General features: G+C 37.9%; 1 protein-coding gene across 2 annotated transcripts in view; it reads left to right on the top strand.

Annotated features, from left to right (window-relative positions):
* Positions 1–477: 477 nt before the first annotated feature.
* COL19A1 (collagen type XIX alpha 1 chain) overlaps positions 478–27,975 on the top strand; it is a 174,073-nt gene continuing 146,575 nt past the window's right edge. Inside the window, exons 1-4 of one of the 2 annotated variants that reach the window (XM_009094353.4) lie at positions 478–559; positions 2,643–2,769; positions 11,133–11,207; positions 11,725–11,824. In XM_009094353.4, coding sequence (XP_009092601.3) covers positions 2,679–2,769; positions 11,133–11,207; positions 11,725–11,824 — 266 coding nt within the window. In that variant the 5' untranslated portion in view covers positions 478–559; positions 2,643–2,678. Of the gene's footprint in view, positions 560–1,674; positions 1,793–2,642; positions 2,770–11,132; positions 11,208–11,724; positions 11,825–27,975 lie in introns of those variants that run through there. The other variant, XM_030235572.2, reaches the window with a different exon arrangement.

Below are 27,975 nucleotides of genomic sequence, written 5' to 3'. Positions count from 1 at the left end.
TTCTCTAATTCACTGTGCAATTCAGCATCAGTGCCATAAATAGATGTATTCTATTGGTTGCTTGCGTGGTAGATTTTTAAATTTATGGTGAAGTATATAAAAGTACATAAAATTAAACTATCCTTACACTTAAAAGATAAAAGCTAGTTTCTGCCAGTTTAATAATGTACATAATTGGTTCTTCACAGCTAGAAACCGGATACTCTTTCATTCATGCATTCATACCATGGCTGTCTAATTTATGGAACTGTTAAGAGGGTGCTTTTAGAGAGGCAGGGGGAAGGAGAAAAAAACCCCAAACATTTCTTACATTGTTACCTCACTTGGGATGCATACATATAATTATGTAAAATCTGTGTCTGGGTGGCTGTTTGTTCTTTCTTGCAGAGTATTCTGCGCTCACTGAGTGGGAGGGTCACACTGTGAGACTAATAAGGACAGAGCTGCATCCCCCTCTACCACTCTTTGGAGACTCACTCTAGCAACTCCTCGGCACTACGGCAGCTCTGTACAGGCATTTTCAGTGCTTCTGGGGGACATACCAATAAAAAAATTAAAGGTAAGCCACTCACTATCTATAATCAATCATCTAAACATCTTACATGTGCTCACTGACACACACTACACTATTCCTGACTTGTTTTGAGGTGTTTTTGTTCAAGGATTTTTGGTTTTGATTTCCAAAATTGTCATTTAAGTTTATCATTGCTAATATTACCTATGTCTTATATAAACATGATGTTTACCGTAAGTTTTTAACGTACTGCAATCAGCCTGTGCCATAGTATTCTGCTCATGATTGTGTAAATACATTGTATATGCTAGTAGATGACGATAGGTGTATGCTAAGATATGCAAATAAAAACAGCCCTGCTAAACGAGCAGTAATTTACGAAACTGATTAAACTGTTACGAATTGCCACTATGCTGATTGTGCATATATTTACATTTAAAAACCTACCTTGTAATTAGCACGCGTGCGGGGCGGCCTGCACGCAGTTGGTGGGAGCGCGCTGGTGAGCGAGCAGCGGCTCGGGCGGGCAGTGCCCTGCGGGGAGGGGGCACCGCACCGGCCGCGGCTCTCGGGCAGAGCCCGGGGATGCCGCGGGCCGAGTCCCGTCCCGATGGCCGCCCCCGGCCCGCGGCCGCCCCTCACCTGCCGGCCCGGCGCAGGTGCCGCCGCAGCGCCCCGGGCACCGGGGCTGCCCCGCTCGCAGGCGCCGCCGGCCCGGGCGGGCTCCTGGTCCCGCTCCGCCCCGGGGCTGCGGAGGAAGCGGCGGCGGGCGCCTGCCCCTCGCTCCTTCACCGGGCTCTCCCGGCGCCCGGCGCCGCGGGCAGGGGCCTGGGAGACGGGGCGGGCGCGGCGGAGGGAGCCCGGGGCGGGGGCCGGGGGCGAGGAGCGGAGCCGGGAGCCGGAGAGCGGCTCCGGCAGCGGGGCGGGGGCGCTGCCCGGCGCCAGCCCAGCCGCGCCGGAGAGCTGCCCGCTTGCCTTCCCGCCCGGAGGGTTGAACCCTCCCTCCCGCAAACGCGGCTCGATCCCAGGGAAACGAGGCTGCCGGTTCTGCCGGGTTAGAGTCCGCGCTGCTGGGGGCTCGGGTCGCTGCACGGGCGCCCCGTAGGCTCCGGTGGTGCGGGGCAGCGGAGCCTCCTGGAGCAGCCGGCGGGAGAGGACACAAGCCCGGAGGTGCGGCGGCAGCGAGGGGGTGGCGGTATTGGTGATCAGAGCCCTTCAGAAAACCAGACCTCCGGAGCGGCAGCTCTACTGAATTCCCGATGCCTGCTTGTAAAGCAGGTGCAGGAAATTAAATGATAATTTATTTGAACATTTATTCGCTTTGCTGCTGGTGGGAAGGCTAGAAAAGTTAATAATGATGTAGTTTCTGTCAGTACATGACAGAATAGCTTTGATGATAAATAAGGTGCCTTGCGAAAATACCTATAACAATTGCATCTTAGGTATGTGATTTCCATTTCTTAGAGAAGATGTGATTAGAAAAAATATTAGCTATTTTCTGTGTTTCATTAAATTCATGTGTATTTATACATCGCAGTTGGCTTAGAAAGAAGCTTTTGTCCTCTAATGACAGTAACAGTTTGTGTTGTTAAAGCTTGTACTTTTGTGAGATTTAAGCTAGAAATTCAATATGGGCTGCTCTAGACACTTTGCAAGGTGGAGAAATACTGCATTTTGGTTTCTTTTGTGGTTAAGCTCAAACAATTGCATGCTGCCTTTGTTCCAATCAGAAGACTACTTCACAAGGCTCTGTAAGTGTTGTGACGCCAAACAGTTTAGCTAATATATTGAATGTTAAAAAAACAATTGGGGGGAAATATAAAAGAAAATTAGTAATTACTAATGAAATGAACATTCAGTGCCTTTACAATTAACATCTCCAAGTTTGTATTTCTAAGGTGCTACTTCTGCATTTATTAATAAAGAACTAAAAAGGACTATATTTATCATTTATTTCCAAACTGGCATAAGTCTTTTTTGTAGCTCCTTAAACAGATAAATTATACACTTGTACATGACTAGCAACTTCCTCTTCACACTTAAGAAGTTCTTGTTTGCAGTATTCAGACAAGGTGAGGTGAGAAGAATAAGAGGAGATTGTTCTGAATATGCTTATTTTTTGTTTCAGATTTGTTGCTGTTTGTTCACATGTGTCCAGGGGGAGATGAAGGACATTGGATCCTGCATAATTTGGCTTTGTATGGCAGAATTCCTCCTTCCTGTTTCTACTTCTGTGGCTGTCAGTGACCACACAGGTATTTCCATTTTTCTTGCCCATCACAGACCAGAGGTGTTAATCTCAGTACTGAAAAGTTTTTAGCAAATAACAAGAGCACATAGAAAATAAACAATATGAACAGATAAACTTATACAAGGTTGTTTTAAATCTTTTCTGAAATGAACTAAGTTTGAAGTAGTTCCAGAGCAGCCTTTCTGCTTCCTGTGCTTGAAAGATTCATGTTTGGAGTTTCCTAGGAGTTTCATTTTGTACTTTTCTTTTCCTACCATACAAAACAAGATTATAAATCAGAGTTTGCAAAACTTTTGTGAGAAAAATCATGTGGCTTTATTAGAGCAGAGAAGTTATCACATTGACCTAAAGAATCTAATGCTCATGTTAACCACACCTATACTTAATCCCTAAAGTGGGTCATATGTTTAACACAGAGTGAAAAAAACCTTTTTCCTAGGAAGATGGGGGAAAGAAATAAAAAGATATTGTTTAACTTAAAAGCTGTTACCCGTCTTCTGCAAATTTTCTCATATTTCTCTGTTTTCCTCTTTCTCTTACTTTCCACATGTTATCTAGTGTTCTCACTTAAACTCTACATTAACTCTCCAGAACGTGGCAAATTCTGTCTTAAAGACACATCATATGTGCTTGTCAAATATGGAACATCAGGTTTCTAGAATTATTCAGCCTCAGCCAGTACTTCAACTTATAATTTTCCTACAATTATTATCAAAGAGAACATGTTTATTGCTATTTAAATAGAGTTGGGTTTTTTTCTCAAAAATAAAATTAACTCTTAGTAATGTTTTTCCTTTCCAGAAATCTTATGAAAGATAATAGAAACTACACACACACAGGAACTTTGAATTGCAATAGCTCATTTGTAACTCAGGCCCAAGAAATTTAAAAGTCCACAGCTAGGAAAATAATCCTTTTACTAACCCTGGAAAATGTAAGCAGTAATAATGAATAAATAATAAGTGTAATATGTGGGCTCTGAGGTAATAATAATGCATTGTGGAGGGCCAGAATTTAAGTCAAAGTCTTTTTCCCCTTATATTTTTAGGGCAGTGAGGCTAAGTGCTCTGCTGATGAATTATTCTTAACCCCTCTGAGAGAGCAAGCCTACATCATAGCTGTGAAATCATTCTGTCTGAAAGAAGAAAAATAGGTTTTATTCTGTCATTGCTAGGTAGTGGGCTGCAGAAGGGAAGTTTTTAAAGTGCTAAAATGGTGCAAGTAGAGAAGGTTCCCTAGCGATACAGATTAAAAAATGTTAAAACAAAACTCCAGGAAGCTTTGTCTCTTTTCTTTTATACATATATATTTTTTTCCTAATGAAATGATGCCTTAGTAAAAGTTGGGCCAGCCACAGAAGATGTGTCAGATACACTGAACTGTGAACAAACAGTCTATCTGAACTGTGCATTACATTCTGTTAAAAGTTTGTAGCTAAGCAGCCAATGGTGAAGTTACAGTTTTCCTTAGCCCGATTGCCACAAATAGACCAAATTGAAGCCCAATTGAACTGCTAGGAAGAAAAAGAGAGGTTGAACCTCTCCTGTGAATAACTGAGGGTGTGCACTTGAAAGAGGCTTCTTCTTCAGTTTGTGGAAGTACAGGCAGATGGTGAGGAATAACAAGCTGATAGCTGCCAGCTTGAGCAGCTCTGCCAACAGCAGGTGTGTGAGTTAAGCCCAGGGATAAACTCCAGTTGATAAGAGGAAAGAGACTCTACTAGAGTTTGCAGGGTTGGTTACCATTGAAAACAGAAATGTGAATTATAGACCAGAAAGCAGGAGTTGGGAAAGAATGGATCCAGGAGCAGAGCAGCAGTTAAAGTGGTACAGATCCTTCTGCCAACCTTTTGTTACTCTGCTCTGTTCAGCTGAACTGAGTCCTCTGTATGGCAAAGTTGTCTTCCTCCAGTTTTATAATTTGTATGCTGGTGAATCTGTTACACATTTGAAATCTCCTTTCTTCATGGAGAGAGTAATATCTAAAGGTTTGGGGTTTTTTTTTCCTACCTTGTATTCAGTTGTTCTTCCTTGGGCCTTTGTTCCTTCCCACATAGAAGTTCTGTTTAAATCAGCATCTGTCCTTCAATATCTTCCTAGACAATCTTTTTGGTTTTCTCCCTTCAACAACAGATGCATAGCATTTATTTCTCTGGGCTAAAATGGAAGCTTTTCCAGCAAAGCACATTTAGGTAGGATCTGAGATTATTATATTTACATCTTAAAATTTCTCACCCAATCTACTTGAATCTAAAGAAATTGCTTCAAATACATGGAAAGGTGTAGACTAGAATTAATTTGAGGGTGGTGAGAGAAAGAAATGTATTAGAGGAAGGATTGATTTGAGCTTTCTGAGTAGACAAGCTGAATATACTTTGACTTATTCATTGGACCAATATTGTAATAAACAACTACCAGAATTGAAAAAAAGAGTCAGAGGCTGAGAGAGTATGCTGGATCTTCTTGGAGCAGTCCTCCTTAGGCTCTGAGGGTGCCAGTAAGCATTAGATTCACAGAGAAGATTTCTTTCAGTTATCATGTTTTGATATGCTTCGTGTTCATTAGAAGGAAGCACTCACTTCTCATGATGGGGTATAGCAAATCTGAGGGGAGGGAGTTCAGGAGTTTTCCACAGGCATATTTTTGATCTGACTGCAAGCATACTTTCTTCATGTTGTCAACTTATTATTATTGGGAATATTTGAGATTGGAGTGTGGACGTTAGCTCTTTCTGTAGTGACATGTGACGTTCTAACTTGATCATTCCTGACAGCTTTATATTAACAATATTGCTATTCTGTCTCATTCCCAGATCATTGCTTCTTTTTTAACTTTCTTTTGCAATTAGAGTTTTTTAAAGCCACTCGCTAATCCATGAAAAATGTAGGATAAACAAAGGGCTGGGACTAATAGGCGTGGTGAATTTTCCTTGTCTTTTGACATGGAATGTGTTGTGAAAAGTACTGGCTATGGATCATGATTTTAGATAGGCACTTTAGCCCAAAAACAGTGAGTGGTTTCAAGTATGCAAATCAGTTCAGCTTTTTTGTTTTAATGTTTTAGTACAGCTAGATACTTCTCCAAATCAATATAATGACCCTACAGTATCTCTCATATACAATGTCTTCATATTCCTGATATTCCCGTCTGACCTGGCCTTGAATGTTTCCAGGGATGGGCCATCTACCACCTCTCTGGGCAACCTATTCCAGTGTTTCACTGCCATTATTGTAAAACCTAGTTTAAATCTAACATCTTTTATTTAAAATCATTACCCCTTGTCCTGTCACAATAGGTCCTGATAAAAAGTCTGTACCCATCTTTCTTACAGGCCCACTGACTAGAAGGCTGGAGTAAGGTCCTCCTGGAGCCTTTTCTTCTCCAGGCTGAAAACCTTAATTCTCAGGAGAAATGCCCCAGGTCTCTGATCATTTTTGTGGCCTTCCTTTGCACCTGTTCCAGCAGGTCCACGTCTTTCTTGTGCTGGGGCCCTGGAGTTGGATGCAGTAGTCAGGGTGGGGGTTTTTTCATGAGAGCTGATGGGCAGAATCACTTTTCTTGATCTGCTAGCCATGCTTCTTTAGATGTAGCCCAGGTTATGACTGGCTTTCTGGGATGTGTGCACCCACTGTTGGCTGATCTCCAGCTTTTCATCCATCAGTATTCTCAAAGCCTTCTTGTCAGGGCTACTCTCAATTCCTTCAACCCCCAGCCTGTTTTGATACTGAGCATTGCCCTGACCCAGGTGCAGCATCTCATGAGGTTGTTGGACCTCACAAGATTCCCATGAGCCCAATTCTCAAGCTTGTCCAGGTCCCTCTGGATGACACCCTGTCCTTCAGGTGTGTCAACCGCACCACTCAGCTTGGTGTTGTCTGCAAATGTGCTGAGGGTGCAATCAATCCCTTTATCTATGTCATTAATTAATTAAATAACATTGTTCCTGAACGGGACTCCACTTGCCACTGATTTCCATCTGTACATTGAGGAGTTGACCACTCCCCTCTGCATGTGACTGTGCAACCAATTCATCATTCTCCAAGCAGTCCACACATCAAATCCCAAACTTTACAATCCAGAGATATTGTGGGGACCATGTCAAAGGCTTTGCAGAAGTCCAGATGACATCCATAGCTCTTCCCTTGTCCACTGATGCAGTTACTCCATTGTGCAAGGCCACTGAGTTAGTCATGCAAGACTTGGCCTTGGTGAAGTGGTGCTGGTTGTCTCAAATAATATAAAGTCCTGCTTTTCACTACTTACTCTTCTTCATAGGTGATTTAGTTCTCCAGGGGCCTAGCGTGACTATCCTAATCCTGTAACTCTGCTGCTTGTATTTCTAATTCCTGCCTGCCAATGCTGTTATGTTAATTCATAACCATCTAAATAGTCACCAGACTTGAAGTTGACTTCTTTACTGTATCACATTCCCTTCATTCTTCCCACCGTTGCCTTAATTAGCATATGCATTTTAATGTAATATAATCTTCTTTACAGAGTAAAATAACAGAATACAAAAAAATCACATCTTATTTCCTTATGCCTGTATACTTGAGGCTAGAGATACGTAAGAAATCTGAATTCTTGACCTTGAAAGCAAGCCAGCTGGATCTGCTTATCTTCGTTATGAGTATGTTTAAGGTGGGCTTACTGGATATCATTGCTGATATTTGCAAGTGTGTGGTTAGCTCTGAAAAGGTTGCCTGTGTCTGTGTGTTTATGAAGCCAGATCCAGAAGGAGTATGAGAAAAATCTTGGGTAATAAAGGTTTCTGCAGGCAGCTTGAGTCGACACAGGACATGGGTGTACATTGGGTTGGGCTTTGCTGTTTGGCCACATTCATTGGTGTGGTCATGGTTACTGATGGAAGCTTCAGTGCCTTTGCAATGTGCAAGTCAGTGGTGGTAGAGAACAGCTAAAAACTTCACCTGAATGTGAACTTTAGTTATAAAGTAGCACATGGGTTCTTGTGGCCTGAATCTAGCCGTTACAGGTTTCACTAACCTGGAGAAGCCAAGACTGCCCATTGGAAATTTCAGTTCCCACTCAGGAAGTGCACACAAGAGATCTCTGTAAGAGGGAGATTGAAGCACACACCCTCAGCCTCTTCTGTCCTCGTTTGCATGGAATGGAAAGCTGAGCATGGTGCCTAGATGGAAGTTGCAGTGTGCTTCAACAGGTGTCCTGATCATTCCAGGAATTTGGAACCTGCCATTGCATGGTGCAGCAGATATGTTTAGATGCAATGCCTTTTTTTTTTCTTTTCGTTATGCTATTAGAAAACAAACAAAAATTCTTTCTAATCTTAGTAGTGAGAGGGAAGACCATCTGTGATGTACCTGCTTGGTCTGAATAAATTAATATTCTCAAGATTATTGAATTGATTTTATATTAATAGGCTCATAGCTAGAAATCATTGATTTATAAAGATCAAGGCCAAATTTTTTGTATAGGTAGGTAAACTCATTGATTTAAAGATAAGTTAACTTGACCTATGATATCACTGGCTTAATATGAATTTTTTAGTTCAGTCCAAACAGATGCAGTTTTATCATGTGCAGAGCAATTTAGTGTATAAACGTAAGCTTGTTCTTCTTACTATTTAATGAATTTAATGATAATGTATTTTAACAGGCCAGGTTAAAATGGCCTGTTAAAATACTTTACCATTAAATTCATGGTTTCCCACTTTCCCCACATTAGCAAGGAAGGCTTTATCTTGTTCTTTTTCTTTTCTGAATATCTTCATGTAGACCTTGTCATTCAGCTGCCCACATGTTGAATGGGCAAACAGCCTGTTTTGTCTCAGCCTAAAGAAAATTTAAGGATCTGCTGGCAGTCTAAAAGTCGTGGAAAAGGTTAACTATACAAGCTGTAACTGCTGAAAGAATTTTCATCACTCTGTAGTAATGAAAGTTGTCAGTCTTGGTATGGAGAGAGTTTGGTCTTGTTATTTGAGAGTTGTCCTTAGCTCTCTGGTAGAAGGAATAGCACTGAACTAAAGGAGTGCATCAGATTCACCGTAACTCTTTCAGTTCTTCTGAGGATGCAGAATACAAATAAATGACTAACACTTAAATGGCCTGTCTTGCTGTGACTGTTGTGCCACTGATAAAAATAGGTCCATGGTCCAGTGTGTGGCATGTGAGGAATCATTGCTATCATCTGGATGGCAAAAAAATTAAGGCTTGAGTCTTTATTTGGACTTGGAAGGAAGCGGCTGTGGGGAATAGGCTCAAACTTTCTAGACTTTTCTAGTCTTTCACTACTCAACATTCATGTAAATTAATGCTGGGAAAAAGAAAAAAAAAAAACCACACTTGTGTCCCAAGTTCTTACATCAGTTTAGGGTAAAATCAGCAATTAATACTCTTTGTCTGCTCTTATAAGTACTGTCAAGAATTTAACCAAAAAGTGAATCTGCCTTGAAATTTATTGAATATTTTTGAAAAGAGCCCTTAGGAAACCTGTAGATTTAAGACAAAACATCTGTCCATGTATGTCTGACATTCTTTTGTGACTTCAGCCATAAATGACTTCCTTTATGCCAGCTTATTTCTTAGAGCTATAGTTATGTAAATGTACCCTAACCACATTCATGGTTTAGAGTGGCTGTGCATAGAATTCTGTAGTTCAATAATCTGTGTTTGATTGAAGGCTGAGGTTTGTAAACTAAAGGGTATCTAAGGTGAGCCTGTTTCTGTCCCATGTGTGTATATATCAACTGGTGTATTGAAACTGCTATGTTACTGTGTAATTCCTGCAAATGCTTTTCTCACTGTATAAAACTTCCTGCTAACCAAGAATGATGAAAGATTTCACTTCAGAGTTTTCAACATGAATATTCTTTACAGTTCAGCATCTTTTCTGGGGAACAGGAATTTACAGAGTTTTTCATGCATATATTTAATCTCATTTATCATGAAACTCTATCTGTACAGGGAAAAAACATGAGTATCCACGTATTTATGGATCTATATAAGGGAAAGAAAAAATTTATTCTCCAAGAGCCTTAGAAGTAAATTAAATTATCTGTGATGTTTCTTGTAGTAGTCAATTGTTAGTTGTAACTGTAAGTTTACATGTGAAGCACATGGAACTTAATGAATCTTACAAAAAAAAAAAAAAGTGCTTTGCCCAGTCTATTCTTTAAATAGTTGACATAACTTTCATTAACCATATTATCTGGAGGTGTCTTTATGTCTGTATTATATGATATAGTTTCACTTTTGCTAGTTATTTCCAATTAGCCATTCTCAATCCAGATCAAATACTGAAATACATTTAATAGCATTTAAGAGTTTTGAAGAATAATATGCTTTCTACATAACTACAGCATGAATGAAAAATTTCACATGCTTTAAGGTTACAAATATAGCTATTTTTAATAACAGTGTTTGGTCTGGATGCTCTCATGAAACATTGAAATATAGTTGATTTCCAGGTTAATGGTAGGACATCCCTTACTTTTTTCATTGAACTAATGGTTCAGAAAGTGCCTTGACCTTCACTGCTCAGCAGCTTCAGATACACCTTGGACATCTTTTCAGTTCCATCAGCTCACAAAGCTCTGTGCTTGATAAGTTCATAACTTGTCATCTTTGATTTGCTAGGTTTTTTTTAGGATTTAGCAGGGCTATTTGTAAAGCTTGTTAAATAGCAAGCCTTATTTCTGACCCCTGCACAAAAGTGACATTTTCCTGTATTTTCTTCTTAAAAGTGGGCATTCCTTTATATCTGTCAAAAAAGAGCATGAAGGACTTAATTCAAGTAAGAAGTAATGTTAATATTGCATATTATTAATACATTTTCTTACCTAAGAATTCACTTAGGTTTAACCTCAGTTTACCATGTTCCAAATTTTAGAACATTCTGGTTGCTTACCAAAATACTTTGGTCAAGACCTAATTTTTGTGCTCGCTCCCCTACTTAATTTTTGTGCTTTTTTACCCCCCAAAATACCATATTGTTTCATATCCATGAATGGGGGAAAATATTTTCTAGTAATACAGTGAGAAATACAAAAAGAACTTGGAACAGATATTAATGCTTTATAGAGGGTTGTAAATGGAAACAGCATGGTAAGAATTTAATGGTTTTCTTCTGGCTACATTGTTTATATGAACTTTAACCACAGGCAGATGAATTAAAATGTGATACAAATTCTATCTGCTTATATTATTGGAAGTGTAGTATAAAATCTGCTCTTGTTTAGATTTTGTAATTTGGTTTATTGCTGCTTTTCATATCCTAAAGTAACAAAAAGAAACATTCCTGTCAATATTACCATAACTGCCATGATAGTTTGTTCAATTCCTGTTAGTTTGATAACATTTTACCATAGATACTGAACTGTGTTCTCTTGAAGGTGCTGTGTGTCCTTTAATGAAAACAGTTTCCCATCATCTCAAACAAATCAACAGAGACAGTCGTGGTGTGTCAGGTAAATGACCAAGCTAATATGGATATCTGTATTAATTAGCTGGTAATGATTGCTGGATGTAATTATAGGCTGACTGAAGCTGGCTTTAAAATTTAAAGGTTAGGACAGAATGCCATCCCCAAGCACCAGGAGCTGCTGCTGCTCCCAGAGGGGTGGCAGCATCCCAGAACATGTTTTTCTCAAAAATATTGGTTCAAGTTTGGCAGCCACACTAATTTCCATGTTTTTTTCCAATCATCCTTCATTCTTATCAATTCAGATGATAAATTTTTTTCAGATTCAGAAAATTCATTTTTCAGGTTTTAAAGTCATCTACCAAGTGAATATTGCATGAATAGTTCTAATAAAATGAATATTGAAAGTTTCTCTGACTTCAAGTTCTAATTCTCAAAATAGCTTGTCAGTCTATATTCTAGAAATGCTAATATGCTTGTATTCAAGTGTGCTAAAAAATGATTATTTACTTATGGTTTTTAAATTCCATTATAATTTTATCATGTTGTGTTCTATTTTACAGGGTTTGATCTGGCAGAAAGCTTTTCTTTAAGGCAAACATCTTGTGGTGGAGAAAAGATCTGTTTTAAACTGGGAAGTGCACCTCTCATTAGAGATACAAGGTATGATACTACTTTCATGCTTAGCTTTTAAAAGATAGAGCTCAGCCTCAATGCTACTGATTAACTGGATCACTGAACATGCATCCAAAGAATGCCACATGTTTTTAGGCTTTTTCATTTTTTTTCTGTGGGAAGCATTTTGATTTTGGTGTGCTATCCTTCTGGAATCTGGGAGTGCATAGGTAGTAAGTTAGTTGTGAATAGCCTTTTCTCAAATCATGATTCTAATACTGAAATTCCACTGTTAATGCATTATTATTTATAAAACAAGGGAAACATATAACTTTCATTATATGACAGGAAGTATTATACTAATCTCCTCTCAGTGAAGTTGTCTGTCCTCTCTCTCACTACTGCTGACATGATTAAAAAGAGAGTATCACCATTTCCTGGAATGCCATTTTTTAAAATTTTCCTGGTATTCACATTTTGCCTTTGAGCAGCAACAGAACAGTGGGCACTCAGTGTAGAGGAGAAAGTAGGCAAAATCCTATTCTGGCACAGGGTGGGAAGAAAAGCAGAGACTGCATGAAAAATCAAAACGACAGCGAAAGAGAGTAAGGCACAATTGGATTGGATGGACTTAAGTTTGCACAGGGACAAGGAAATGTCAAGAAGCAGTTAGGAATGTAGTTTCAAGTTCCCTGAGCTCAGTGGAGAGAGAGGATCATCTCAGAGCTTCTTGGTTGAGATGTGCTCTGAGTCATGGGACTGTGGTTTCTGTACAGCGTGTTCCTGCGGTGACGAGGGGAGCAACTGTATTCCCGTGTCTTCAGGTTGGGTATTTTCTGTTGCAAGAGGTCTGGCTCCAGCTTGCCTAGTAAAAAACCACACCTGGCCCTTGGACTTCCCCTTTGCTTCCATCCTGGGCATAGCACAGAGTAGCATGAGGCCAGGGGGAAGGAAGAAAAGAAGAGTTGGCGGCACCCAGACACAAAACAAAGTGATCTTTGTGGGAGGAGCGTGACTACAGAAAGAATTTATCTAGCTATTTAGAACACTGAGGTTCTCTAAGCTTTTCTGATATTTCAGATAAGTGCAAATTTTTATGCTTGTGTAATTCTGCAAAGTTAAAATAATCACTATATATTTTTTTAAATACGTTGGATGCTATTGAAGGAAAATTGACTGTACAAAATTACTTGACACAAAGAGTGCTCTTCTTTTATTAGGACCTTTTCAATATTATCCAGATTGTCTTTAGAAGAGTAACAAGAGATAGTAGGTACCACCCATAAATGTCTTTACTAAAAATATTTTGAGAGAGTTTTAGTAAGAAAACTTTCATTTTAAAAAAATAAATTTTTTCCTTTTATTACAAGCCTTTTTTTTTCAATTTATGGGAATTTTAGGGAAACATGAGACTGTAGAAAGGTAGAAAATTGAGGCAATTACAAGAAATGTGGAGCAATTTTCCTTTAGGAATAAGAAGTTAAGTAGTGCTAAGAAATGCATCTTGTGAGCCGACTTTATTTTGGAACAGTGAGAAAGTTAGTGCTAAAGATGAAACAGAGAGGAGATAGAAATTGCAAAAGGGTTAATTATTTAAAATTCATATTACTTTGAGGTAAAATTCTTGATTCAAAGTATTGATTTCTAAGATTTTCTGAGTGGTTTCAGAAGTGGTTTGAGAGGTCATGTTGAGGTTGGAAAACATAGTTTGGTTTTTTTTTTGCTTTATTTAGTAGGCCTGAATGCTACTGTCTTTTTTAGTTCTCCTTTTGAAAACAGCTTATTAATGAAGGCAATGAAAATGGGGAATTCACACCACGGCTGATAGCTGTGTCCTAGCAAAGCCCTATCTGCTATTGCAAGAAAAGTCACAATAGTTGTTTTGTTTGGCTTTTTTAAATTTTTTTTTTTTTTGGTACTATATATTTTTTCCTATATTTTATCTCATCAGCTTTTTAAAAGGAGAGAAAAATGGCTAGCTGGTTTTTCCTCATTGTCAGTGTAACTTGGGCAAGGGCTAAAGAATTTCAGTTAGGGGTAAACCTGGAAGGGAGGTGGCTTTCGTGGTCTCTTGGTTCTCACATTCCTCACTGTCCCTGTTATTTATTCTGTGTATCCTCATTAAAGTAAAACTAAAGAGAAAAATCTTTCTAGTCTTCCCTAGAAATATGCATTTCTAATGGAAGAAAAATTTAGCTGGATGAAGCAACTGAGATGATGATTAATAAAATGCATATCAGTGCTAATATATGAATAAATTTAGGCAGAAAAATGAATATAGTTAGGCAGAAAATTAATACCATGTTGTTGATGATAATAAGGTACAAGATAAGATTTTCAGTCAGCTTGCTGTGCAAGTAAGTAGTACCTCATACATATATCTTCCTGAGCAATAAAAGGGTTAAAAGTATTTTCAATAACATGCAAGCACTGCAGAATTTCTAAAATTAAATCCTTGTTATTCATGGCAATAATCTTTCTCATCCTTTATTAACCTTTCTTCACACAATTGCATGTCATTAAAAGATGAATTCTGGTCTTAATTATTTCAGTTTGTTGAATATAAAATGGCTTTCTGCTGTTGAGAGAACACTTTGGACAAACAGTTTTTAAAAACTTTGTTTTAAATGTGTTACTTTTTAAACTGTTTTAAAGTTTGAGGGTTTTTTTTTTAAATAAGTGTGGATGGCAGTGAGGAGCACAAAGTCAGGTTTTGGGTTTTTGCATGGTAGGGTTACAATAAAGGATAGTCAGAAACTTGGGTATCTGTCATCATAACCTTATAATTTACTATCTCAGTTACCCATGTACAAGATCTTTTAATTTATTATTTTTTATTTAAACCTACTTCTCCTACATTATGTCGGGTTGTGTGGTTCCAGACTCCTTGTGTTATTAGATGGCTTTAGGGATCATTCTGCCTCAGAAAATATTTCAGTAGACGTGGTGTGCAGTAAGCAGCAGAACAGTGTTTGTTATCCATCCTGCAGGAAATTGAGAGTATCTGATTAAGCTGACTAGCAAGTATCAAGTAACTTGGCACATCTCCTCTTGCATTTCATTCATTCAGTTGTAGTGTGGGTAATAGAAAGCTATGCTGTGCCATTTTTCTTCTGTGATGCCATTTTGGTTTTTTTTTTCAATGGACCTGGAGTAGTGTTTCACCTATTTATATGTTGTAAATAATTTACAATGCACTGTCAGCTTGGGAAATTGATTATGTTTATTTATGTTGGACTTCAGCTGTAGGTCTTTCTCTCTTTTTGTGATGCAGTTCTGTATATATTTTGTCTTGTGATAGCAGATGGATAGCTCTTATGCTTTATGTAAATGACTGTAAAATATTAATGTAATGCCAGTAATACTTTCCTTATTAAAACTGTGAATTGCTTATTGAAGTTCTCAGTGAACTTTAACAGAACTTCTTCCTGAGGAAAGCAGTGTAACAGAGCTTTTGAGTCATAAACTTGGAGTAAAGTACTGTTAGGCAGACAGTTTAATCATATAATCACACCACAGAATAATAGAATAATAGTAACTATATAATGGTTTAGTTTTATCCCAACAAATACCTTATAGAGTCATATTTCTTCTCCAGACTTTAACATGTACTGCCCAAGTAGTGTATTCCAGTGTGGCACAGAGTTTGCTGATAAAGGAGAACAGGCCTCTGTGCTGGCAGCATTCCTTTAGACCTGCCAGCAGTATTCAGTACTTTTGGACATGAAACATTTTAGGCTAATCTTTGTTCTTCAGTTGCCTTAGAGTAAACAGCTCAATGATGAATTAATTTCACTGTCTTTCTCTAAAGATGCATCAGACATCAGTTGCTCCTCATTTGCACTTTTCTGGGGTGCTGGTGGGCCATTTTTTTCCTCTTCTGAAAGCACCAATAAAGGAGATAACAGGCTGGTTTCGGCTGAGTTTCAGAATGTTTTTGAAATGGATGTTCATGATTAGCAAATCTTCATGGCACAGTCACAGCTTTCTTATTTTGTAGTTTGTTTGGCTTGACAAATCATATTAATTTACTGACGAGATTATCATGGCTGGCTGTTAAATGATCTGAGTTACAGCAGTTGGGATTACTCTCACGACTCTTTTAGGAATTCTTCCCCTTTCTTTGTAAGATACTACAAAAGAGCTTGCATTTTGACTGTATTTGGACTACGAGCTCCACCAGCAAAGTTGTTACTGCTGCCAGAAGAGCTGTGGCTTGGGCCGTATTTCAGAGAAAGTGTTTCACCTCCTTGGGATGTCTAGTTATTGGAGGAAGAAATAGTGTTTCCGCTTTCCTCAGTAAACTCCAGGCAGGAAGATTCTTTCTGCTAAGAACAGAAATTGGTGATAAATTATATTTATGTGGGATTTTCTCTTTGGTTTTAGTGCTAACCTTTTTAATTGCAAAAAAAAAATGAGGAGGGAATTCCATTTTCCTAGAGTACAGCAGGCATCAGGTGAGGGGGTTTCTGTGCTCACTGTTAGAAGCCTTTTCATAGCCAGCAATGGCTTTGCTTTCCCAAAGCCACCTATCTCTACGTGATTTTCCAATCCTTTACTTTGCTCTCTGTTCTCCAGCTGTATCTGCTGAGAACACTCTTTTCACCTAACTAGAAAATACTGGCTTCCTTTCATAAACTTCAGCTCTCCTTGAAGGTCCTCATGGGCATGACTTTTTATTATTTTGGTACATGTCATTTTTTTGAACAGCAGAGTTTCAACAGTCTTCTTGAAAAACATTTTAAGACATATTTTATGAAGTTTTATACCTATTTCTTAAAAATGGTATGGAATAGATACATGGGATTATCAGTGGTTTCCAGAACAATTCATTGAAGGCTTAAAGTGTGACTGAAAATGGCAATGAGGTATTATCCCAGTTTTGAGGCAGTAGTTACAATTATTCAAACCAGCTTTTATCTGTGCTCACACAAAATCGTGCTAACCTTTGGTCTATTAAAATATTAGATGGTTATGCAAAAAAACCACCTCTCCTTTACTGTATCACGTATTTGTTTGAGGTCATTTGAGCAGTTGGAGCCAACAATGCTAAGACTGAAATGTCTGGTATTTTGGTTGCAGGGTATTTTCAAGAATAAGGCCTTGCCTTTGGAATTTGCTTCCTGAGTGTGGGAGCTTGAGTGTAGTACAAATTCTGATGTTTCTTCAGGTCTTATAAAGTAGTGGGTCAGAAACTGTAGTGATTCAAACTTTCTGTTGTCCTGAAATAGTATATTTTGTGTTTATTTCCAGAAACTTCAACACTTACTCTATCTCAGAAATTAAAAAAAAGGAGAATAGGGTGACTATAGTTGAAAGATCAAATTAGTGTTGTACCCACCTTGTAAATGCTAATTATTTAATTTCGCAACGAAGGAGAAAAATGGGGCTTCTTACCATGTAAAAGGACAGACCAATGCTTCTTTTAAAGAATAATCACTTGTCAATGTCTTCCTGCATTTTGGGGCTTGTTTCTACCTGAAAATTTACAAGAAATATGGCAATTTTTATAAAATTCAACATTCAGGTATTAATGGATTTTGATGTCCTTATTGAGTTCGAATCATCCTACAATTTAACATATAATTTAATATGCAGAAAGAATTGGGAAAACTAAGGCAAAGATAGAGATGGCAGAAGGGAAGAGTACATTTAAAAATGTATAGCACTTACATTAAAAGCATGCTGTGAGGGAACAGAGAGTTAGAAAATCTTTTTTAATCAAACTACTGACTGTAACAAATTAGAATTCTTGGATCTGTAGTGTGTAGTGTGTTCCCCTGAGAGTGGAGCACTTAGCAGAGCAGTGTCATACCAGCTGAACTGGGAAAACACTGTTGGATGAAGCAGTGTTCATCCTTTTATTTCCTAGTGATGATGTTCTTGCTGTAAAGCACTTGGAAATAAAGGGAAGAGGGTTTTGTGAGGTGTGTTCTCTAAGGCACTGCTCCACAATGAGTGTGCAGGAGACAAGCAGTGTTTGTGTGGAACCCCATGTGCCTCATGGCAGGCCATAAACAAATCCAAATAAACAAAGCCAGAAATATTATCTGGAAGAAAATAAAATTAGGAGCTTGCTTTCACAGCACCCATCCCCACCTCACTTCCTCCACATCAGCATCAGCCTCTGCTCAGCGAGGCTGGCAGCTGAACCCTGTGGCTGTGCCATGTGAGCAATCACATTGGGGCAGGAGTAGGATAGGCTGCCCCCAGCCCCAGCAGCACTGCCTTTGGCTGAAACAAGCCCTGAAATTCTTCCTTGAGTTTTTAATGGTTTAACCTGCTCTGTGGAAAACAATCCCAGTGTTCTGATTGAAACAATGGCATCTGCAATTTCACTTTTGCTATATATTCCTGTAGGGAATTCCTTTCTATTTTCATCTGGTATGGATGCCAAAACTATTTTTCAGTTTTCTTGTTTACAAAAGCAAAATCTAAAACATAGATTTTCATAGATACTGCAATTGCAAGACAAAGTTGTTGAGTTGTTTGATTTCTAGATTCGACAGGAGAAATTCACCTAGACGTCTCTCAAGGACCCTTGTTCAAAAACTTGGACACAATTCTGAAGAGGGTTGTTCAATTTACCAGTACATTAACTGAAGGAGCCTTAAGTGATGCCAGAGTGTGGGGAACTTTCAGAAAAGTTTATGTGCCTCTTTGGCACGTTCCATGCCAAACGTGCTGATTTTGAAAATTTTTGCAGTGTTTTCTTGGTTTGTATTGGCCACCCTTCTTGAAGCAAAATCTGTCAAAAACGAGTACAAGGAGGATGCAGATCTAAGTCTTTAATGAAGTCTGCTTTTGATAGTCTTAGAACAAAATCGTGGTTGCAAAATCAGTACAGATGAAGTTTTCTGGAAAACCAGAATTGCTGTGGGTATCTGCAGCCATGCTATATGCAACCACACAGAATTCAATGATATGTACTGGGCATAATGCATGCAGCTGAGGATGCACTGTAGCCCCATTATGTTGTATATAGAGACTGAAAGATCATTTATCAGTTTTGCTGATTGAGCTGAGAGGATTCAAGTGTCTTTATAAAATGCATATAATTTTTCTAGCTGAAGCAATGGTGCCACATGCTTCAAAAGAAATTTATCAGTCGATGGGAAAAAAACAAAACAACAAACAACCCTGTAATAAATCAGATCTTTCTTTTTCTGGCTTTTGTGATTTAACGCTGTGTAATCTAGTTTGCTTTAGCTATGCTGTCAGACATTTCTCCTCTTAACTAAAGTTGTACCTACAAAAATGTGTTTGTGCTGATATATTAGTGTTTATACTGTGGCTTTTTGTTTAAATATGTCATAGAGATATCATACCCTTCCCCCACCTTGCCTCTGAGTTTTTGGGTTTTATATCTAAAAATAGTTCATGGTCTGTCTCACTGTGAAACTGCCTGGTGTTTTTTTCATTACCCTGATTTTCATTTATTTTCATTGGTTCTGAAAGATTTTTGGCCTCTAGCATTTCTATGTGGTTAGCTCTTTGCAGTTTTTATCATCATGCTATGAAGTATTTTTTTGTTTATAGAGATAAATTGACAAAATTTTTAAAATACTTCTTGGATTTTGAATGGACAGTACAGTCCATGTTCTGGGTTTTTCACTTAGAAGTCTGTTCAGTCCTAATTGAGTTCAGTCCTAAGTGTTGAGAGCTTGCTGATTGCAGTCTTGCCTGTCTCAAGTGAATATTTGTCATGCCACAAACTCATTTCAAAACTTGGAATGACTTAATAAACTTCAACTTGAGAAACGATCTGTAATCTATAGAAACAAGATGTACAGATATTGGTGTATTAACAGAACCACATGCAAGAGATCATGTTATTTTTGGATTTAGTCAGTGTGACTAGTTCCAGTATCTCAAAATTCTATTTAAAAGAAAATAAATCCTAAAAATACTCTGGAATTAGTCATAACAATTTAGGCTTTGAATAACTTATTGATTATTGTTCCTAATATAGCACTGTGCTTCTAATTTTCATAGGAAAATTAATCTCTCTTTTATTTTAGGGATTAGACTAGTAATTATTGATACACCTATATTAAAAATTTTAATTTTGAAGTTCTTGATCAACTTTGATTTCCCTCTTTTACTCAGTTTTATTTGTGAACTCTGCTGAGAGTTCTGCTTAGATTAGATGTTAGGAATGGGGTTTTTTTTTCTCTGAAATTTTTGTAAAGCATTGAAACAGACTCCTCAGGGATGTGGTGAAGCCCCTATCCCTGGAAGTGTACAAAGCCATATGGATATGGCACTTGAGAACACAGTGTATTGTGGACACGGTGGTGGTGCTTGCTTGGACTTTCTGACCTTAAAGGTCTTTTCCAGCCTTAAAAATTCTGTGAGTCTATGATTCTGTGAGAGTTTGGTAAGAAATTTGTGTGCTCTTAATCTGTGGTGAGCGGTATTGATTGACTCAAATACTTTTGAATGCATATCCCAAAAACATTCATTGGTTAAGGTACGTGAGATTTGCTTTGCACCACAACACAAATAACATTACTGAGGGGCCATGACTCTACACATCTTTTTTTCTTGTTACTGGATCTGTCTCTTACATGAGCCTTCAGAATGCTAGGTGACTGCCAGTTTAATTTAATCTATGAAATTAAACAAAAAGTATAATAGTATTCACCATGAGTGGATTCAATAACAAGAACTGATTGCTAAGGCTTGCAGGGAAGAAGTGCCATTCCAGCCCAATCCTTGCACTGAGTACCCTCCGTGGTGGATGCACTTTGAAGTGCAGCATGTGCAATTGCAGCATGAAATCATTGCTCTTGCTCAGGATGGACATCTAGCAGTGACTTGTACAGAATTAGTAGATAATGCTCACTCATTTTATGGGTAAAAGTGGTTTTTGGAAACAGGGGGTTTGGGACATGAATCTTCTATTGCAGTAGTTTGTTTGACTTTTTTTAATATCTCCTATGAGAATAAGTTGCTGAGAATGAGAATGTTTAGCATATGGCATTATATTCTAATATGAACTGTGAACAGTATGTGATAAGAACAGCAACTAATAAGATAATGATATGGGCAGAGGCATTGGAAGAAAATGTATTACAAAAGGAGTAAATATAAAATGTAAGTTCTAGCAGTACTTTAGTAATGAGGCTGTATATGATGACTTGAATGTCTGAAAATGAAATGCTATGAGATATCTGTTAAGTAAAAAAGGAGCATAACATTTGAAATAATTTCTTTTTTTAATAGGCTATTTTTCTCTCCAGAGAACTTTTTTTAAATTTAGAAAGTGATAAATAATTGCATTACTGTTAGTATGTGGAGACAGATACCCTATGCTACCAGGAAATTACATAAGCTTAAGATTGGTTTGTTGTGAAAGTGTTAGGAGGACTGAAAAAACACTTCGTGATTCAAGGTAGCTGATATGATTTCATGGAAAGGCAAGTCATGACTCATTAACCAATCAGAGTTCTTGAAAGATCAAAGAGTTATAACACAGCCTTGCTTCAATTTTTCTCCTTAAAAATAAGTTAGAAATACTCATATGAATTCATATTATGCCTGAGAATATATTTCTTACAAGACCCTAATTTTTTAATCACAATTAAGTTTGTGTCATCTCTTTAAAAAGCTTATGCTGATTTTGTTCTAAGAGATAAGTGAATGTTTACTCCTAGCCAGCTGGCTCTAAGTGATCCTGTGTGAGCAGAGGTCTTGGAACGGATGAGCTCTAGAACTTCCTTCCAACCTCAGCCTTATAGTTTCTCTTCCTTTGGAATGTAGTTTCCCATAATATTGGATATGTAATTTCATTGTCAACCACGTAAATTATAGGGTAAGAGTGAACTCATCAAAATGCAGGTTCTGTAATGGGGTAATGAGGGAATCAAGTACTCCCTTTTTAAAACTTCAAAAAAAATTTTTTCATCTCATTTCATGCTTAAATGTTACAATTTTATTTAATGAAAAATATTGATGATAATAATATTTTTTATTGTTATAACTTATTTTTTTGTCTACTAGTTTGATATATACACTAGGTACTATAATGTTCTTAGAATTTTCATCAGCAGTACAGCCTCTAATCTCAGTCTTACTGTTGAAAAAGATGATCATTGTTCATTCCATTTCTGTTATTTGGCATGAAAATTACAGGGGTGATTTAACCTCAAGTTGCTGTAGTTAATTCACTTGTTTAATGCAAAGCTTTTCTGCTATGGAGCAGTGAGCTTTCCTTACTGTTTTGAGGAAAGTTTGTGAATTCCTGCCATATCAAGCTTCCTTTGCTGGATATAAGACACCTAGCCTAATTCCCCAGTCTGAGAAGGGCTCCTGGTCATATTCAGTGTTCTTTCAAGTTGGGTTTGCTATGCTTTGATGTGAAGGTTAGAATTCACCTAAACAACATGTTTCTTGACTTGTCTGCATCACTGCTTGAAGTATCCTCTCAACATCTCTGTCTTGAGCCAGATCCATCTTTATAAGCTTTGGTTTTTGTTTCTCTCCTAGCACTTTAAAGGGAATACCTGGACACTCCCCAGCTGGATCTGAGAGTAACAGGGTTAGCAAGTCACAGGTCTTTGGTCCATCCTGTTAAATATAGCTATGATTCAGCACATAGCAATGTGGGTATTTTTAAATGTGTTTATTTTTAACCCCATAATCTGTAACTTACAAAAAACCTTATTATTAGAGAAATTGTGAGAGTTGCAGGCTAACCTGTACATACTCTTTGTGGGGTTTTTTTTGTTGGTTTTGTTTTGTTTTGTATTGTTTTTAAACTGGACATTACTTATACTGTCTAAGTCCCGAGACTTAATAAAAATTAATTCCAGTTTCTGAAAATGCTAGTAAATCTTCTGATATTGTGCAAATAAGGTTTTTGATAATTTCTTTTCCATACTCGTTCACTTAAAATTTGTGAATGTCCACAGTTTTTATATACTGCAAAAGAGCACCTTATTTATCTAATTATCCTTCTAAGTGTAAGCAGAACACCAGGCTTAAATATGCATAGACTAGTCATGCTGTGTGTAGGGGGTGTTAAAGCAAAAGCATGTTCTCTCTGCAGCTTCACTCTTGCAGCTGACAGCTACTTTTTCGGGTCTGACCCTGCTATCTGGTGTCATTAACCTTCTTTCTTACTTGGATCAGATCTCTTCTGTTGGTAACTCAATCTTCACTGCTTACACCTTCTTTTTTGGGGAGATCAACTGGAACCAAGGCAGGTAGATATACCCATTTATAACAGAGTTGTAGGCTCTAGTGCCTTTTGTCTTGCCTGTGCCGTTTTTCTCAAGCACTTCTTAGCACAGCCTGCTTGCAACTTTAGCCAGGAATAAGTTTGTTTATTTATAGGCAGTCCTGCATGCTGAAGAGCAGGAGGCTAGTTATCCAGACAATTATTTGGGGTTAGCAAAAAAAAAGCACCCCTTAGTTTGGTGCAGCTGCACTCCAGCCAGCAGTCCTAGCTCTCCCTTTCCAGCGCCAGCCATGCTGTTAGCACTGTGAGTGCTCAGCATTTTCCTCAGAGGGACACTGCCCTGTGAGATGGTTTGACCTTTACCATCAGCCAGAGTTGTCTAGGACTTGGCAGAATGAACCCAGGAAGGGAAGGAAAGGGAGAGCCAGTTCCAAGTGTAATCAGCAGTTCACTTTCACTAGTACTTGTTCCATTGGATCATTGTAAAATAGCTACCCAAAGTTTGGGATGGGGATGAGGGGAGACTAAACAGGAAGAAATTGAGTGTTCAATGGAAATAACGTTTTTAGGTTGGGCATCATGATGTCATGCACAAACACACAAGGTGCCTTCCAAAATGCCAGCGTGAGAAGTAAAAGGGTGGGAGTCTCTCAGCATGAGCTCTGCTGAAGCTGAGTCACCCTCCTCTGTACCAAACTAAAGAAACCATTGTGCAATCAGTTGGTGCCTCTAGGTATCTGTACAAATGTCTGAGGACAAATGGATGCTAGATTTCTTCCTCCTACAGGGAAGGTTTTATGGATATATAAACTAAGTAATTCCTGATGTCCTCCCTCCTTTCCCTAATATGAAGTGCATTTTCTCTGGGTCTTCATGGCCTCCAATAGACAAATTTTCTATTGTTGTTTGAATTTTCTTTACTTTTCCAGACAGCAGGAACTACTTAAATATAAAAATATTTAATACTGTACAATAGGTCTTGCTTTCTACAATAGGATAGGAAGCATATAAAAACACATGCAGAGCAATTTTCTCTGTCAGTTGCCTGCCATAGATCACCATAATTTTTTTCATTAAGATCACGAGAAGATTTCTTGATCAGCTGAATAATTTCATTCCACTGTAGATAATCATATTTAACATAAGAACTTAATATCTCATTGACTTCAGAGTCTGATGAACAACAGACCTCTCTAATAACTAGACCTGTTGTGTTTGTTCCATTTCTGGTAGCTAACAAGAAGGACCATGTGAGTAAGAAAACAGCTCCTAAAATGTCAAAATGAAAATATGGGTGGATGTTGAAAGAAATATCCAGAGTTCCTATTAAACTATTTAAGTTCTCATCCTCTTCTCTTGGTGGTTGCCATCCACAGTTTGATTTTAGGATATTTAGGACAGAAAAGTAGCATTTTGTGTAATCTCTAAAGGCCAAAAATCTTGATGCAAGTCTTGAATGAGCTGAAGACAATTTAAATCTCTGCTATTCTCTTAAGCACATCTTAGTTTTAGATTTTTAACAAAGACTGTATCTTTGGAGACAGACACAAACCCACTGAAGAAAAGTACAGATCATCACACTCCTCTGGATTCTGCCATAATTTCCAAAGAGGAAAATTTAGTTTGTTTGTTTGTGTGTTCCTTGTGAGGAATGTCAGACCCTAAGTAAATTTTTCTATAGGAGCAATAGATTTTCTAGTGTGGTTCTGAGTAAGGAAAAGCACTGAAGGTTTCTGGGTTGTTCATGCTGAACAATAAGACCAGGTTTTCATGAGTGCAGGGTGGTTTCAGTCCCTACAGAAGTAGAAACCTATTACAAAGCTGGGGATGGGGGTTGCACGTGTCTGAAGTTTTACATGTCAGTACTAAAGGCAAAGCAGAATGAGGTATATATATCTAGGAAGAGCATAATTCTCAACAGGAAATGATTTGAGCTCAAAACAGATGATTTTCTCTTGTTATTTTTATATTTTCAGGGTAGACGGATGTTGTTGCTACCTAGGCTGAACAGAGATCTTGTGTTCAGAGTGTTTCTTTTGCTTAGATGACCAGAGAAAAAGCAAATTGAGAGATGGGGAGCAAAGAAAGAAAGACATGGGTCTCTAGTTTTTTCACACAGGGGAAACCATTTCCTCTCCATCTGCTTTCCCTGAATGATGAAATTGGACAAGACTTTCTGATATCCCTCTACCCCATGCTGCTCAAACCAGCAAGTGTGTAAGTTCATCAAAAGTACTGAAAGCTGCCTTCCACAACATAACACTCCAAAATTCTTTGTTGACCTGAAATTTCTAAATCTTCATCAAAATTCAGCAGAATTCTGCTTAGGGAAAAGAGAAGAAAAAATGTTGTATTTCCAATATCTGTTATTATATATTGCTGCTTTTAATTGTCTTGTTACTGCTGATTTTTTTTTTTTTTCCAGAAAACTTAAAATACATAGAAATAGGCTAAAATTTGAAAGCAGGCAGTTAGTCTGACATCTTTAAGATCAAAGGAAGGCTGGCTTTTGACTTCTTTAGGGCCAGGAATTCACCAATACTTCCTGTAAATAAGGATACAGAATACTGCTGGAAACCTTAGGGTAAAAGTACTTTGCAGAGGCATAATGGTTTTGGTATTTCTGTGCCTCTTTCAAACCAGTGTTTTTTTCAAATGCTCTTTAAAATTTTGATATCAATACAATGACTTTCACTCCAAGAAATTTCTGAACAACCTGCACGTTAAGAGTCAGCTACTCTATACCTGTTCTGTAAATGAAAGCAGAGGCATGCCAAAGTCTATGAAATATTAGGTAAATCCCTCTTCTCAATGTTAAAATAATCTGCAGCTTTGCTTTCAGCAGTACATTTCATGAGTGGGTTGAGCTCTCCCCAAGTAATTAATAACTCTTAAGCTGTCTGAATAGTTTCCCTTGAGTTGCATCATATAATGTGTCGTATGAAAACAACTTGAGGCCTAATGTAACACGAAACTATATAGTGCATCTTAAAGTGATTTGAGGAAGATGGATGGGAAGGAAATTATTTCTTATTCTGACAGAAAAGACAGCTGCTCTTAGCTTTTATTTGAAAAGAATTTGAAATACATTTTCTAGGCAGGGTTTGGTAAATTGTTATAGTTAGTTGATTCCTGTTCTCCAGTAAAAAAACTGAGAATCAAAAATATACCAATTTGTTGTAGAAATATTTATAATAATGTGGGGACTTTTGTATTTGGTCCACCTGAGGTTTACTTTTTTATTCATAACAGATCTGAGTTTAAACCCTTTGCAAACATGGAAAAGTTCAGTGTCTCCATCATTGAAGTATGAAATAAATCATTACCCAACACAGGAAAGTTTTTAAACCAATTCCTTGAGCTCTGGTCACCAAATTATTGTAACATTGTCATGTTACAAGTGACATATACCAGGTAATGGTATATGTCAGCTGGAAAAGATATGTCTTGCCATAAACTCAAAACATCTCTCACTTCACTCTCAGGAAATGCAAGTTGGCTCATCTTTCTCTTCTTGGAAGATATACAGCAAGCTGGAGGCTCCATTGATACTTGTAAATACGGAAGTTTATCATATGCTGTAGTGTATTCTCATTCGATATGGAACAATTGGAGTTCATAAGATTCAAAAATAGATGCTGCTTTTCCATTAGTGCTTTTTTAAAAAATAAAAACAAAAGGTAAATAAAGGATTGCCTTACTAAATTTGATATGGGTAACTCAATGCTGTATTACAAAGATAGAACTAAAACTGTTTATAGCACAGTTAATTCATTCATAATTACTTCTTTTAGTATGCTAGCACTAGGAGTTCCAGCTGGTATCTGCACTTCAGAATTTTTGAGGAAACAAATGAATAAAGAAAATACTTTGCCAAAAACCATTCTACACTTAATCTTTATAAACAGTGGAAGGTGTGCACAAATACAGTGGTAATGTTCGTGCAACATTCTTGTAACTGCTCTTCTGGTAACCTCATAATGTACAATCATAGTACACACCTGCTTTTAGGAAAAATTATGGCTATATTTGATGCAGTAAAAGAGAGGAGGATGCAGCAAAAGCCTTTGCAGTTCTGTGTATAGGTGTGCTTTGACAGAGCGGCACACAGATGTTTCAAGAAATGTGTGTTTGTTACCATTCTGGCTGCACCTGCCTCATGTTTCAACCAGTTGAACATTAAGAAAGACCTGAATATATGGATTTGTAACATATCTATGTACAATCCAAAACCTTGTATTGCTGCGAATGTTCCTGCTGGCAATTGATGGTCTTCTCAATTTGCCAGCTGAGGCCTCTGTAATTTGCAGAGCATCTCAGTCCAGCAGACCAGGGTGGTGTAAATTCAAACCTCTGTATTCAATTCATGTTCTTCAATTCCTGCTATTGTTTTCAGTGGCTTCCACCAAGGGTGTGCTTTGCTTTGAGAACACAGTGCCCCATTCGTCAACTTGAATTTTTTATTATATACTACTGACAATACAGACAGAGGGAGAGAATCAGACTGTCAAAATTCCACCTAAAGTATAATTTAATCAGACTCTGGGCGTCTGAGAATAATTTAAATTGCCCACTCTCAAGTACCACCCAAGCCCTAGTGGCACCTAAAATGAATAATTTTGGACAACTGATTTCCCCTGGCGTCTGGGCATAAATTCCAGGCATGCTTAGAAGCACCATGGCTTAAGCAGACAGGCATGTAACTCCCACCCAAGTTCCATTGTGACTCAAGGATGTGAGTAGAGGTGCCAGAACGTTTCCCATGTCCCTAGAGGTGCCTAAGCCATTGACTGTGCTTCAATCACAGAAAGCTTGGACAGCATTGGATTCAACACAAAACACAGCAGACATGAGTGTTTTGAGTGTAGAAGAGTGAAGAGAGCACCTTTTTAATAGACTTAAAAGTTTGAGCAGTCATCTGGGAAGGATGTCTTGTTTGGTAAAGAAATTAAACAAGAATGGGAGAATTTAACTGTTGTTCCACTGAAAAGGATATTTGCTTTCCATGGAGACC

The sequence above is a fragment of the Serinus canaria genome, chromosome 3 (genome assembly GCF_022539315.1).
Source record: "Serinus canaria isolate serCan28SL12 chromosome 3, serCan2020, whole genome shotgun sequence".
Lineage (NCBI taxonomy): Eukaryota > Metazoa > Chordata > Aves > Passeriformes > Fringillidae > Serinus > Serinus canaria.
The sequence above is the reverse complement of the archived record's forward strand: the minus strand, read 5'-3'. Positions and strand labels throughout refer to the sequence as shown.